Source organism: Drosophila yakuba, chromosome 2R, assembly GCF_016746365.2.
Source record: "Drosophila yakuba strain Tai18E2 chromosome 2R, Prin_Dyak_Tai18E2_2.1, whole genome shotgun sequence".
Classification (NCBI taxonomy): Eukaryota; Metazoa; Arthropoda; class Insecta; order Diptera; family Drosophilidae; genus Drosophila; species Drosophila yakuba.
The window spans coordinates 6,766,318-6,780,426 of record NC_052528.2 but is presented as its reverse complement, the minus strand read 5'-3'; the positions used below and the strand labels follow the sequence as shown (position 1 = coordinate 6,780,426).

The 14,109-nt window shown below is 46.3% G+C and overlaps 2 protein-coding genes across 10 annotated transcripts in view; one reads left to right on the top strand and one right to left on the bottom strand.

The window, feature by feature from the left end:
* The window catches only part of LOC6529490 (transmembrane protein KIAA1109 homolog), a 28,788-nt gene extending 16,768 nt beyond the window's left edge, over positions 1–12,020 (top strand). For 5 of the 9 annotated variants that reach the window (XM_015196658.3, XM_015196656.3, XM_039372745.2 and 2 more), the window contains 11 exons: positions 306–396; positions 499–614; positions 682–1,337; positions 1,404–1,536; positions 1,601–2,462; positions 2,526–3,141; positions 5,667–6,635; positions 6,699–10,344; positions 10,408–10,608; positions 10,676–10,806; positions 10,867–12,020. In XM_015196658.3, coding sequence (XP_015052144.1) covers positions 306–396; positions 499–614; positions 682–1,337; positions 1,404–1,536; positions 1,601–2,462; positions 2,526–3,141; positions 5,667–6,635; positions 6,699–10,344; positions 10,408–10,608; positions 10,676–10,806; positions 10,867–11,547 — 8,102 coding nt within the window. In that variant the 3' untranslated portion in view covers positions 11,548–12,020. The remainder of the gene's footprint in view (positions 1–305; positions 397–498; positions 615–681; positions 1,338–1,403; positions 1,537–1,600; positions 2,463–2,525; positions 3,142–5,666; positions 6,636–6,698; positions 10,345–10,407; positions 10,609–10,675; positions 10,807–10,866) is intronic. The other 4 variants (XM_002090456.4, XM_015196659.3, XM_039372748.2 and 1 more) reach the window with 1 other exon arrangement.
* LOC6529489 (xaa-Pro aminopeptidase ApepP) lies at positions 3,165–5,457 on the bottom strand. The gene is made up of 2 exons (XM_002090455.3): positions 5,312–5,457; positions 3,165–5,189 (listed from the first exon to the last, which is right to left on the bottom strand). The coding sequence occupies exon 2, from the start codon at positions 5,160–5,162 to the stop codon at positions 3,321–3,323; it is 1,842 nt and encodes a 613-aa protein (XP_002090491.1). The 5' UTR covers positions 5,163–5,189; positions 5,312–5,457; the 3' UTR covers positions 3,165–3,320.
* Positions 12,021–14,109: the final 2,089 nt, after the last annotated feature.

Sequence of the window (14,109 nt, the reverse complement as noted above, 5' to 3'; positions counted from 1 at the left end):
CACCATTTCATATTGTTTGATGCTTTGCGTTTGCATTATACTACAGAACAATACAACTCTTCTATCCTTTCTGGCTATTACTATATCTTTATCTATGAAACTAAATTTAATCCTAAGTATGTTGTACACTAAACGATAAATATGTAAAGCTTATCTTATCTACTTCCTATCTCCTATTCTCTAATGCTTTTTGCTGTTATTTTTATTTCGTTCAGTGTACAACTTTTCTAGAAGAGTGCTTTCTTGAAGAGTGCTTGTCCAAAATTCAAAACTTTTATTTGTTTATTAACGATTCTTTCCCGTAGGTGTTCCTTATGGCCATGATGGTGCAAACCATGGAACCGCTTCCCAGCGATCTACTTCCACTTCGCCGAATATACACCATCCTCGGCGTGGGTAAGTTGAAAATGTTAGCTTGCTTATTCCCCATCACCTACATCTCGTTAATATCATGCTTGTGGTCTGTTCTTCTCTCCAAACAACATCCGTGTGCACCAGCTTAAACAAAGTGCACAGCAAAGCCTCGAACTATTCACAAGGCAATTCATCTCGTTCCAGCATTCAGATGCTGCCCATTATTTCCGGGCTGGTGGAGAAGCAGGTTCCGGAATTCGGTAAGTAGATTTCATTATACTAATCATGAAGAACAAATTATGATTTTATATATTTTGTTTTCATCAGAATACGGTGCCTTGCAAGAGGGATCCTTCAGTTCCACAAACTCGGTAAATAAATTCTGGCTGGGCGCCGAAAACCACAAGGAGGATTTGTACTTCTGGATGGCCAAACAGCAGGATAACAAAAAGAAGCACTTCACAGAAAAGGAAAACGCTCGCCCGGCTCCTCTGAAAATGACTGAACATCCAGGACAATCTCGTAGTGGCATAATGCAGGATTCCATTAAGCTTCTGGATGCCCACCTAATCTTTGAACCACTTCTAACCTGCTTGGGGGTTATGCCACAACAAATGATCAACAAGTTTTCCAACGCGGACATTTCTTCGTTGGAGAACTTTGGCACCAATCTGTCCCTGATTGGCACGTTTGATTCTATTCGGGTGGACATTGTGGTCAGCGAGGCGGGTGACAAAAAGAACTCGGCCCAAAAGCCAGCTAAACTGAACAAAAAATCAAACGGTGGCAGGGCATCCATAATGATGGACACTCCCTTGTTCTTATGCGAGCGAGTGGGTGTGGAATTGGAAGTCTTAAAAATGTCTGATGGCATGGTGGATCAGGCGCGCCAGAATGTCATCTATATGTCGCGTCGCCAGCTTAAGAAACACACCAGCACAGTGATTAATTTCAGTCTCAATGTTAGGTTTATCTCGCAGCAGGTAGGAGGAAAATCTGTAAATTAAAATGCAAATAAGCTAAGCGAAACTGTTATATACGTATTACAGGTAAATATGCCGCTGCTGAGGCTGCTGCATCAGATCTGCAATATGTATCAAAACGTTAAGGATGCCCAGAACGAGTTTCACGATCAGCCTGAGCTAAGCAAAAAGAGCCAAACCAAAGACGAGTGCAGTTTGGGTAAGTTAATGCCTCATTGCGATCATAAATTTATAAACCTATTAACTATTCTGCTACTTTTCAGCATCAGAGCCCACAGACATCGTGCCATTTAACTCGATGTCCGAACGCTTTAGCCATGGCGAAAACTACTCAGATGAACGCTACGACAAATTCAACGAAACGATGCCCACAATGTTGGCAAGACCGCGTCCAGGAGGTTTGGCTCCCATTATTCAACTAACACCTTCTCCAAATGCCAAAAACAGGCCCCAAAGTTTCGCCCAAAAACTTCGATCCACCGGGAAATCCGTGAAGGGCAAGCTAGGATACACGAATTTGAATGAGTCTAGTTCATCGCCACTAAGGGATAGTCCAACAATGTCGCTCCACGAACAAAATATCCTCAAAATGTCCACCGAGTCGAAAGCATCGCTAAATGGTGCTTGTGCCACCAGTGTTAGTGGGGATTACCAGAACACGCTGACCAAAGCTGGAATGCCGACGATGGCACCGATGTTAGGGACGCCCAACTGCTGGAAGACAATCTACCACCTATTGGAGTTGTATGGTACCATGCCGGAGACCAAGACTGTGGTCCAAAGGAGCTCGTTGAACGAACACAAAAGCAAGTCGGCGGGCTTTGCTCACGACGAGGATGACTTGGTCAGTGCACCAACACCCTTACCCCAACATAGGGAGATGTTGCTGGTAGATGCTCCATCCCAGGAACGAACACGCCTAATAGTTTTCGGTGTGGCCAAGATTCACAAAACTCGCCTGCTGGCCACGCTTTCTGGCCTCAAGCTGGAATCGGAGATCACCACCCTTAACAGCACAGCCACTTGGAGGAAAAAGGCTCGTCCTGTGTCCTTGGAATGCTCTCTTACTGGCCAAGTGGGACGAGCCATGATTGTGCTGCTCGAAGGGGTGGCTCCCAGTCAACAGTAAGCACTTTTTTGCCTGTTTTTTATGTATGGGTATGTAAACCCGCTTGTGCTTTATTTCAGAACCGTTGTAAAGGTAACCGTGGGCAAAAGCCAGACACTTTACTCGAGCCTTTCAAAACGGGGAAAGGATAAAAACAGTGGCCTGCTGTCGATTGGAGCTGTTAACATAGACATACCGCAACATCCGGTGGCCCTGCATGGAATGATGACTCGAAGTTCTAAGCAGTTGTCGTCCACTCTACAGGAGCTACGTGTTAAGCGTAACTCAGGTCGGTCCACGGTGCGTTCGCATACTGCCGAGGAGCCGGAGTCTCCGTTCCATGCCCGCAATTCTGGGGGAGCCAGCAGTGGAACTGGAGTGGCCAGCGAAATGCGGGAGCGCACTGTTTCCGGCGGAGCTGGTGCCCAACAGCAGCCACAGCAGGCGGCTCGTCGGGCAGCACACATGGCGCAATCCAAAACGGGCACAGCACAGCACCAGAACGGATTGCTTCAGCCCCTGGTCATGCAGTTCAACGTGCTGTTGCAGAGTCTGTCCATCAATGCCGCGCTACTTCCTTCGCTGCAGGCTCAGTATCGCATGAATCATGTTAGTTCCATGGGAGTAACTGGGCAGAGAGCAAAGTTCGTTATCGATCTTCCCACGCACACGCTCAGCTTTAACACCAAAATTCAGGTGAGCTACAAACATTTAAAAACTATTTTTACATAATATTTATTCGGCATACAAATTTAAGATAGGCCTTTTTAAGAGGTATATAAAAGCATTTTAGATATTTTAGTCTTGAGAAAAGAGTATTGTATGTATGCGACGGAATAGTAGTTAAAGATGACGGAAATAACAGGTAAAAAGCATTAAATAGGCTGAACTTCCTTTTTAAGCCAGGACAAAGTAAATTCGTCTCCTTCACGCGACAAGATTGGTGAAAGAGTCTCCCAGACTTGTTGATGATAGCCGTTGAGCAGCTTAATTTCCACATCGGATAGAAGTTCCTTTTTAATCATTTTAGTTTGCTTTGGGCACATGGTGATGGTTTTGAAAGTTAGGGCGCCACGGTGGGAAAAGTTGTGTGCCACTTGACCTGGCACAATTTGTACAATATCCTCGACACGGATGCCGAACTCGCCATCCTGGTAGAAACCAGGCTCATTGGAAATAAACATGTTCGCCTGGAGACCAGGATCGTCGGGCATTAGTCGAATTCCTACGCCCATTGGACCTTCGTGGACATTTAAGAAGTGACCCACACCATGGCCAGTTCCGTGTCCGTAGTCCAAGCCCACGTCCCACAGGGCCTTCCTCGCCAGAGTGTCAAGAACCTGTCCTTTTACCTTAGCTGGGAATACGGTGGAGCCAAAGCTCAGTTGGCCTTTCAAAACGCGAGTGTAGGCTTCCTTCTGAAACTCGGTGGGCTCACCAAAGTGAAGGGTCCTCGTCACATCCGTGGTACCATCCAAATATTGAGCCCCGGAATCACAGAGATAAATCTCCTTGTCGTTTATCTTCCGGTTGGTTTCCTCCTTTGGGTGATAGTGAATAACAGAGCCATTGGGTCCCGAAGCACTAATTGTGGTGAAGCTGAGACCCATGTACTTATCCTTTGTTGAACGGAAGGACTCCAGTTTATCGGCACCAGACATTTCATCGACTTCCGCACCCTTTTTCACTTGATCTTCAAGCCAGGCGAAGTACTGACACAGAGCGACGCCATCGCGAATGTGGCTGTTGATGAAGCCCGCGATCTCGATATTGTTCTTAATGGCCTTGAGCACACAAATGGGAGTCACCTCTTGTATTCTACGTGACTTGGGTATCAAAGCAGTTAGATAGTAGCTGCTGGTGGGTGCTATCCAGATCTTTGACTCCTTGGTCGCCACAATCTTACTGATCTCAACGCCAATCGAGGCGTAGGGCAAAATGCCTATCTTTACATTGTTCTCCGTTTGATGATCCGCAAAATCAGTGGGTAGTTTGCTAGAGTCCACAAAGAGCAGTAGCTCATCGTTGGTCACAATCAAGTAGGAGAAGAAGACGGGGTTAAAGTCAATGTCCGAGCCGCGAAGGTTCAAGAACCAAGCGATTTCATCGAGAGCACTGACCACCAGGGCATCGGCATTCTTCTCCTTCAATTGCTCGCGCACCACGTCCCACTTTTTGGCGATAGTTACGCCAGAATGTTCTAGTTTTAGGGTTATAATCTTGTTTGAGGTTTGCGGTGGCTGGTCCTGACCCCAGACCTCGTCAATGAGGTTGCCTTCAATGGGCACCAGCTGGCATTCCGCGGAGCTCAGTTCCGTTTCGATGGGCTTCCACACGCGGAACGACAACAGGCGAGGATCCACGCCCACGAAGCTGCCCTTGGGCAGATTCTTTGCCAGCCAGGCGCCAATCGACGGGGTGGCGGTCAGACCATCCCGCATCAGAACCCAATTGGAGTCCAGCTGCTTCTCCGCCTGCTGATAGTACCGCCCGTCGGTCCAGAGCAGGGCAGTCTTCGTCGTTATCACCGCCGTGCCAGCGGATCCATCGAATCCGCTGACAAAGGAACGGCGCTCGTCATGCTGGCACTGGTACTCCGACTGGTGGGCGTCGTCCGAGGGTACAATGTACGCCGATATGCCGCAGGAGTCGCCCACCTGGGCGCGGAGCATCAGCTCCCTTAACCTGGCCAGAATCTGGGTGGTGTTCCTCTTCATTGTGGTTCCTCAATGGCAGCAAAATAACTATACGAAAAACACAGAAAACCTAGTCAAGTTTGGGCGATAAGATAATCAACCTTAATCAGGTCTCTTTTTGTATCCCATAAATACATAAATAATCGGGCGAATATAAGTGTCACACTCACAAAGGCTGTCAAACTATTGTTTAAATTACAGGGTGCAAATATTTTATAATCTTTTTGCACTGACACAATTAATTTTGCAATAAATCGCACGTCAAAAATGCTGAACAATCAACTCTATTATTTCATATCGCCTGTAAGCTTTTAGTATTTTTTGGTTTCCGCATAACAAGGTAACACTGAAAGTTTGGCGGGAAAAGTTTAAATATTTTTTAACTTGGCACTTATTAATGTATTTAATATACAATTAAAATAAATTATATATCAAGTCAGCAAAATCTTTTTAAGAGTAGTGAACTAAATTACTAAAACATGTTTTTGAATTAATAAAACCCCCTTCCTTCATACTTTTTTTTAGAACGAGATGAACCTGCCATCGGAAGCTTGTATTGGCCTGCCACCTGTTCATGTTTTGGCGGAATACATTCCAGACCACCGCCAGGATCACACGGAAAATGTCGAGGGCATTGTGCTGCGCCAAGGTGGCTATGTGAACGCCAGTGCTGAGATCGGCGAGTTCGAGCGCTGCCTGACCACAGATCTGCTAAACCATCTGGTCTTTGTGCAGAAGGTGTTTATGCGTGAAATCAACGAAGTGCTCCAGAAGGTGTACGGAGGTGAGAAACCTGTGCCACTGTGGACGGAGGAGAGCGGCGATAATTCGGGAGCAGTGCAGGAGTCCTCGCTTAAGCGCATCCTCTTCTCAATCAATATTTCCATGAAACGCATCCAATTGACGGCCACTACGCCCTGCTCTTCTGCGGTTCGATTTGAAACCGGAATTCTGGAGTTGCAGCTGTCCAACCGCGTGAAGAACCTGGGGGATATGAGCAATCGCAAGCTCTTCTTTAAGGCCCACATAGATTTTAATTTGTCCCTGGGTCAGATTATCCGTAACGTGATTTTCGACGAGGCCGAGCCGGAGTTCCAGCAGTACGCCTTCTTCCACACAACAATCAACTTAAGGAATGCCTTCCAAGATGAACTGCTCAACGAGGACAAGGAGTTGATTCTGCTCACCCTCAAGAGACCGCTGGTCTACGTTCAGCCAATTGCCGTGGACAAGGCGATCCTCGTGTGGCTGAACTACAAGAATGCGTACGAGTACTGGGCGGAGAAGCGCGCGAACCTCTGCCACGAGCACGCTCAGCACAGCCTCCTTGGTCAGTACTCTGGACAGCATCAGAACCAGAATCTGCAAAATCCACAAGTGTTCGATCGCGTGGCTTTTGGCCAGATTGCAGGCTCAAATTTGTCTACGCTCTTTCTGCAACTTACCGTGGAGGACATGGGCATTTGCTTGCCCCTGAAACAAGTCAATACTACGGTATGTAATTAATTAAATCAGTGATGTATTGGTTTCCTGAACCAAATAAATTTTCTTTTATAGACATTTGGATCCCGGTCATATCAGGACTTTGATGCCAAAGGTGCAGTGGTGATCACGCTAGAAAACACAATAATCTCGGCCTGCAACTCGGGGGCTTTGGTTTCTAAAGGAAAGTTCCAAGGACTGTGCCTGCGTTTTGCCGATGATTTTGAAACCAATCTGGATGACTGGAAACCCAACAGTGCAGAGCCCATTATGAACGTTTGCGTTGTGTCTGAGGGAACCTTCGAGGTGTGTTCCCGCACTACAGCAGCTAAGAAGGGCGAGAACGCCAAGTGGCTGCTGAACGTGAAGTGGCAAATGGAGGGCGTGGATATTCACCTGGATGTGAATATTGGAAAGCAGCTAAGTTCTCTTGGCCACACTCTTACCATGCTCACGGGCTTTGAAGAGGATGAGACCCAAATGGAATCACCCGACAGCGATGAAGGAGATCAGAGCTGCAGAGATACGTTTGTGCGGCGGAGAGGAGACTTCGACAACTTGCCAGCGTTTGTTTTTGATCCCACAATCGATTCCAAGAAGCGTTCGTTTATGATGGAGAAGGAGATGGCCGAACAGCTAAAGATCATCAATGATTTGCGCACTTTGGGAGCATCACATAATACAGTCGCCCACGAGGAGAGGCGACTCCAAGAGCTACAAGCCATCTGTTACAAGTATTTCCGTAGAGATATGATCCAAAAGTGGAAAAGGCCTTCGTTAAGAAGGTCACTGAAGACCTATGGTCGCTCATATTCGTACATTGGATCTGGATCTTCAGTGACTGGAGTTGGTGTTCCCCAAACAATGGACAATGGTAGCTATACTGGCAGAAGACTGGATACAATTGCCTCCAATGATGAGATATCTAGTTTGCAAAGCACACCGGCCTCTTGTCATTCCCGTAGTGCTTCCTTAAAACATACGGCAGGCGGAGGAGTAATTGGAGGGGGAGTTAATGCTCTTGGACGAGTCACATTCACGGAAGCTATGCGGCAGACTTCACTACCCAATGCCGACACGGATACAGAGACAGCTGACAATGAGCTTGATTGGCGAGGTGATATCACGCCTAGTGAGATTGATGTTGATGGCACCTCCGTGGAAATGCGACGCAAGCATGGACATGGTCAGAAGCAGCCGGAACCCAACATCGACTTCGAACTGGACATTAAGGTACTGGTGAACTCTGGAAAATGCGTGCTCCACACGAAGGATACTGGAGAGGAGCGAGGCTACGCTGGTGGATCGGGAGCAGCTTCAAGTGGTGTGCCAGCCTCAAGTGTAAAATCCCACAAGCGCGAGAGAAGCATAGGCAACGACTGGGGCAGTCCAACTCCCTCGAGAAGGCAGAGGGACAAGAGCAAGCTGCGATACAATGCCAACGCATTGCTAGCCGATCTTACCATTTTCCATATCCCAGGTTTGGATGTGAAACTTCACTATCAGTCAAAAACACTGGCCGAGCAACTAACTGGAGATCAGTTGCCAACTGGACGACGAATGGGCAGCAAACGAGCAACTTTGTGTGCGTGGATGACTTTACAAAGTATTCCAGAGGAAACTATCATATCTCCCCATATTTTGGAATTCCTAGAGCAGACTCTAGAGCCCATTCCTGCTCGTCAATCCAGCAGTGTTCCGCCGACTCCCTCCCACAATACAGGTGTTAATCTGGACATACTGCCTGCCAACTATGTGACTTATGCTTCATTTCCGGTGGATGTTATAGTTTACTTTCATATGCAACCATCTACCTTTAGATTTAGTTGTCTGCCAGTTTCTAGAGTGGAATGTATGCTTCAGCTACCTAGTTTGGATATTGTATTCAGTTCAAAAAGGAGCAGCGACGAGGAAAACTCAGCACAGCCAGGGGTTCATACCCAACCAGATCAGCAGCTTCCCACTGGTGGACTAAGTGTCACAGGCTGCCTTGCCGACTTCAATGTGTTCATATTCCATCCGTATGGTGGCAAAAAGACTTCTAAGGAAACACAGTTTTCGCCTCTGAGCGACAGTGAAAGGAAGGATTCGTTGAGTATCAACGTGGAGTTCGTTAAGTTCCACATCACGCGTTGCAGAAAGGTGTACATCGAACCTTTGCCCAGTTCTAAGAGATCTCTTGATCAATCTCGAGCCGTGATACGGTTCTCTACCATTGTGGATATTGGTAGTGCCAGTTTTAAATACGACATGAGGAGACTGACTGAGATCCTAGCCTTCCCCAAGGCTTGGTATCGCAGGAGGATTGTGAGAAGGCTTTTCCTGGGTGATCTTAGTGTGCAACAGCAACAGCAGCAACAGGGAAATGGCGCAGAAACACCAACTGGCTGCTCACCTGCTACTCCAACGCCCAGTGAAGACGCCTCTAGGGCTAAGGATAAAATGCGCCTTGACTTTGATGGACAAACGTCGCAACAACAGCACTTGGGCCACTTCGGAGCTGTAAGACATTTAAAAAATCTGGGCAAGTCCTCCAGCGCTGAGTCCTCAGGAACGCCTCCCTCTGAAAAGAACCAAATCACTGCCTGGGAAACTTTGGTAATCTTTGCAGTTAATTTTACTAAACTGAATGTGCAAATGAACATTGGTAATGTGTGTGGCAATGTGGTCTGGCTCACAAAAGACTTTCAATCGGATGGACGTCTTTCCATCGGAAGCACTGGCTACAAAAACATGTATGCTGGGATATATCTGGGGGGATCTGCCCTAGATGCCAAAGGTGGTATAGTGGGTGGTAGTTTCGAGGTGAACAAGATCAACAAACGATTTCACATCAAGGAGGAGGCGGGCATGGAGCCTTACCATACCATGGGACTGAGTTTTATGGCCCTGGAACTGAGACTAGATTACATGGGAACATCAGTGTTGATGACCCGAATTAGCAGCTTCTCAGCTGCCATGAAAGATGAGTGGCGAACTGCTTCCCAAGCGGCTGCAACTCCAGCACATGGCAAGGACCAACCCAGAGCCTTGATCTTTATTCACGGCGATCTTACCTGGGACCAATTGCAGATCATGATCAGCAAGTCAACTACGGCAGATCTATTGAAGATGTACTTTAAATTGGAGGAGTTCTTCACACAGCAGTTCAAATCCTCCAAGAGGGTGTTCTCCAATCTGGAACCTCGCTTGCAGGATCGCACTGCCAGCATCAAGAGACGTCAGCAGCTTAAGAAAAAGCCTGCAAATGGAGAGCTTGTTGCTCCGCCTCAGATTCAGGGTTTGATTGGCGAAAATACAGACGCACGTCATCACCGCCATTGGCAGAAGCCATTGGCACAGGCGGTAGGTCTGGTTGTGCCCTCACTAGTGACCCGTTTGCCACGTCACGGTAATGTTTTGGGTGGCACCGTCGAACTTCGGGGACAGAATATCTCCCTGGCTTGCTTCCACGGAATTAACTTCAAGTCTAAGTCGTGGGCCCTGTTCAGTTTGAGATCCCCATCCATTAACTTTGCAACTGAGGCGCGGCAAAGCGAGGACGAAGTGCTGGTCACCCAGACACTGACCTCTTCTTTGGGACAGACAACGGAGGTGCAGCAGCAGCAAAACCACTCTATGGCGATCGTGAGTCGTATCTCCAGAAACATCATTTTCCCGCCTCAGTTCAAGACGCTTAATGAGTGGTTCCATTACGCTTTTGCAAACAGCGAGATTGATGGTAAGTTGAGAAAAGATAATTCTCAGACAAAGGTAATTGACCCGCCATTTCCTTTCCTCACAGCTGTGGATCGCTTCCCCATGCTGGAATGCGAGCGGGAGATCGCCTCCAATTCTATAGAGCGAACACGGGCTTCTGGTAGCAGCAGCGCTGCCAAGGCACAGGAGCACAACCACAACCGCGAGGTCATCTTCGCCCTGCCCAGCCTGCAACTGCATTTCAAGACTGAGCACAAACAGGGACCAACCACACCAGAGCCAAGTGGTAAGTACCGAAGCTTCATCAATCCATTATAACAGGAAGTTACTCATAGTTTTTTGTTCGCTTGCAGAAAATAAGCCAGAAGTTTTGTGCAGCTTCATCACTGAATTCGATGACCACATTTTTGTGACCGTCGACGCGGACGCCTTCTTCTTCCTGCACGATCTTATCACATCCTATGTGACTGAAAAGGAGAAGGTGGTAAGTGCTAGAGATGTTTTCTTGTAAATTGAGAAATAAAACCATTTCTTTCCACCCTAGATCGGGGCTCAGTCGGCGAGGGCAGCGTCGCCCAATCTCTCGCAGAAGGCTAACCTGAAGCCATATCTGACTGACGAGATACTCAAAGAGAAAAAGGGTGCCTCAAACACGAACCTGACTGCTCAGGGCAAGCAAACTAGCGGTAGCAAGAGCAGTTTGGACCCGCTGCAAGGAAGCCACACGAGCCTAGCGAACGCTGCTGCCAACATGTCAGGGGCAGCGTCAACGAACACGTCGACAACCACAACAGCCACAACCTTATCACCTGGAGCGGCAGCTGGTGGACCATCGACAAGCGCAAACGACTGCACTGATGGCAAGCAGCAGCAACAGGAGGGTTCCACGCCGACCTTTGATCTCGAATCGTTTGTGCGTGACTGGCGGCACTTTGAGTGCCAGACGTGGCACTTGGAACCGACAGTTCGCCTACTCTCCTGGGCGGGAAAGTCCATTGAGCCATATGGCGTTGATTACATCCTAAACAAACTGGGCTTCAGCCATGCACGCACCACCATACCAAAGTGGCTGCAACGCGGATTTATGGATCCGCTGGACAAGGTGCAGGCCCTGCTGATGCTGCAACTGCTGTTGATGGTGCGCGAGAACAAAGTGGAGCGTGATGGTGGGGCAAGTGGAAGTGGCAAGCAGCAACAGCAGAACCATCGACCCCCAACGAATTAGCCATGGCAGAGTAACATCTATGACAGTTGACAATTACCCAAAGTCCTTCGATTTAGTCTAAGTAGCGATGTATAGATTTTTCACATGTGTAAACTTTTTATTATTTATTACCCTGGTCGACCTAGCATGCTTTAAGATTGAAACTGGTGGTATTATGTGGCCAGTAAGGCAGCTTCATATATAATGTAAATGGTTTGCTCTCGTTCCCCTTCTTTTTAAGCGTATCTGTATACCCTTTCTATAGGTGTAATGTCAAGTGCTTCGTGTAATTTGCTCAATTTTTGCGCTTTGTAACTATCATTACATGGTTTTGTTATTTTAGAAATTACTAGCAACAATGAGCAAAGCAATTGTGTTTAAGCTATAAGTAGATCTAAATCAATATACATACTTATATTATATTACAAAAAAAATGTGTAAGTGTATCCATAAGTATATTGAATAAAATTTCGGAAATGCCTACCAAAAAAAAATTTAAAAACTGCAGTACAACGACTTATGCTACTTATTTACTCAAACTTGGATAAAATTAACTTTTAACATTTTTTAAAAATTTGTTGAACTACTTTACAGCAAACTAATTTAATAAACGCTTGGTTTGGTTTTTAGTTGGGAATCAAAATTATTTGGGTTCCTCTCTTATCCTGTGACTGAAAACAAAAATGTTCCGGCTAATTTCGGGCGAACTTTGATTGTTCATCCGCCCCCTTTCAGCCTTGGCTGGAGTCCCTTTGAATCTAGGCCTCATGGGTGGCCTTTTTATATTTCCTATCCTTTTTTGCTTTTTGTTTTTTGCCCGAGCAAACTTTGCATCCGCAGCGCGCATCCGTTTATGTTTTCGTTTTGTCCCGCTGGCTGAACAGTGCAAATGTTTTCCTCGGCTTTCTTGGCGCCTTTCAACGTTTTCCTTCGCCTGTCACTGGGTCTTAGCTTTTTTCGGAGACTGAGAAGACTCTTGGCTGTGTCTTTGTAAACATTTCATTTTCCATCAAGGTTGCGTTTTTAATTATCTTTCCTTTCTCTGGCTGCTCTCGATGCGATGGGTTCCTTCTTCTTTTTTAGCATATTAGGTTCGGGTTTTTTGCCTGAGTTTCTACATCATTTTGCTGGCTCTGTGCTGCAGTTGCCCCGAGTTGATGAGCTTTTCACGCATTGTAGGCGCGCGCGGAATAAAAAAAAAGCTGCCGAGGTTTTATTGGGGCCTATGGAAGAGTGGTAGCGTGGAACAGGGGGCATTCATGGGATTCGGGGGTTTCCGCCTTTGGCAAGGGTCTCGTGCCAGTTTAACTTGGGCCCCGAATGCGAGTGGTTTACTTTGGAGATTAGTTTATCTAAAGTTAATGAGGGTTAAAACTAATAGGCGAATGGCTTAATTTTTAATTATGAGACTTGCTCTTCCTTTGTGGTTTCTTTTCTTGGCTAAATGGGGGGCCATTTTGGTCTTTGTGTTTAGGCTCATCTTGTTTTGATTTTCATTGCGATTTTTGTGGGTCCTTGACATTTTCGTGGCACTTAATTTAAACCGCCACCAGCTTAATGGCCTTTTTAAATGGGATTTTAAACAAAAGTAGCTTGAAGACCCTTGGTGCTTCGGGAAGATGTTCTAATCTAAGACCCACTTTGGACATTTGATACCCATTTCGTTATTAGTTTTCTGCTGAAATGGGATTTTCCTGAAGCATATAATGTGACATTTGCCCCATAAATTGTCAACGCATGTTGTCAAGGTGCTTCGGACACTTTTTCAATTAATTGGCGAAACTTCAAATTTCACTTTTTTCTTTATTTCTTGTTCATTTTTTTTTTTTTTGGCAATTTATTGAGTGCGGCCAGTTTTGAATTACAGTCATTTCCACTACACATTTTCTGCTACACCCGATTTTGGTGGCATTCGTGTCTGAATCCTGTGAAATATGAGATGAGCTCTCATAAAAATCCCATAATGGCTGGATACTTGTGACTACAGTGAGCCTTCACCTTCGCCGACGCACTCCACAAAATAATAACTTTATAATCCTTTTCGGAACTTTAAATTTTAGAATTTAGGAGGTAATATTCATAAAGTATTTAGGAAATGTTTTAGGAAGATGGATGGAGGATGCAGCTTACAGGAATAAATATTAGCAAAATGAAATCCGAACTCCAACAAAATACAGGGTATTAAGCACCATTGCTCCTTACCGGGATTTGAATTCCCCAGTGTTATTTATTAGACCAGTCGAAGGCAATCAAGCACACGCTGTTCAACACAATTTATGCCGCACAACCCTTGAACCCAGGCTCTAAATTATTTTTTAATTTCCTCTGGAGGGGCCCGAAGAAACTTTGGCTGGTCGAGAACAACAAACAACATAATAATCAAGTCAATAAAAAAGTCATAAAAAAATAGAACACAAGAAACACAACCGACAAATATCTCAAAGGGCCAAGGAGCAAAGTCGGTTAGGCCATGTCCTGTGGCCGAGTCTATTTATCTGTGTGTGTGGGGGTCGTCTGGTGGCATGACCGACCAGGACATGCCATAGACAAATATCAAACAAGGACTTGTAAGAACGATAAAGC

What these genes read in the sequence shown, in the direction of transcription:
- LOC6529489 (XM_002090455.3), bottom strand. Translation starts at nt 5,162, where the DNA reads ATGAAGAGGAACACCACCCAGATTCTGGCCAGGTTAAGGGAGCTGATG.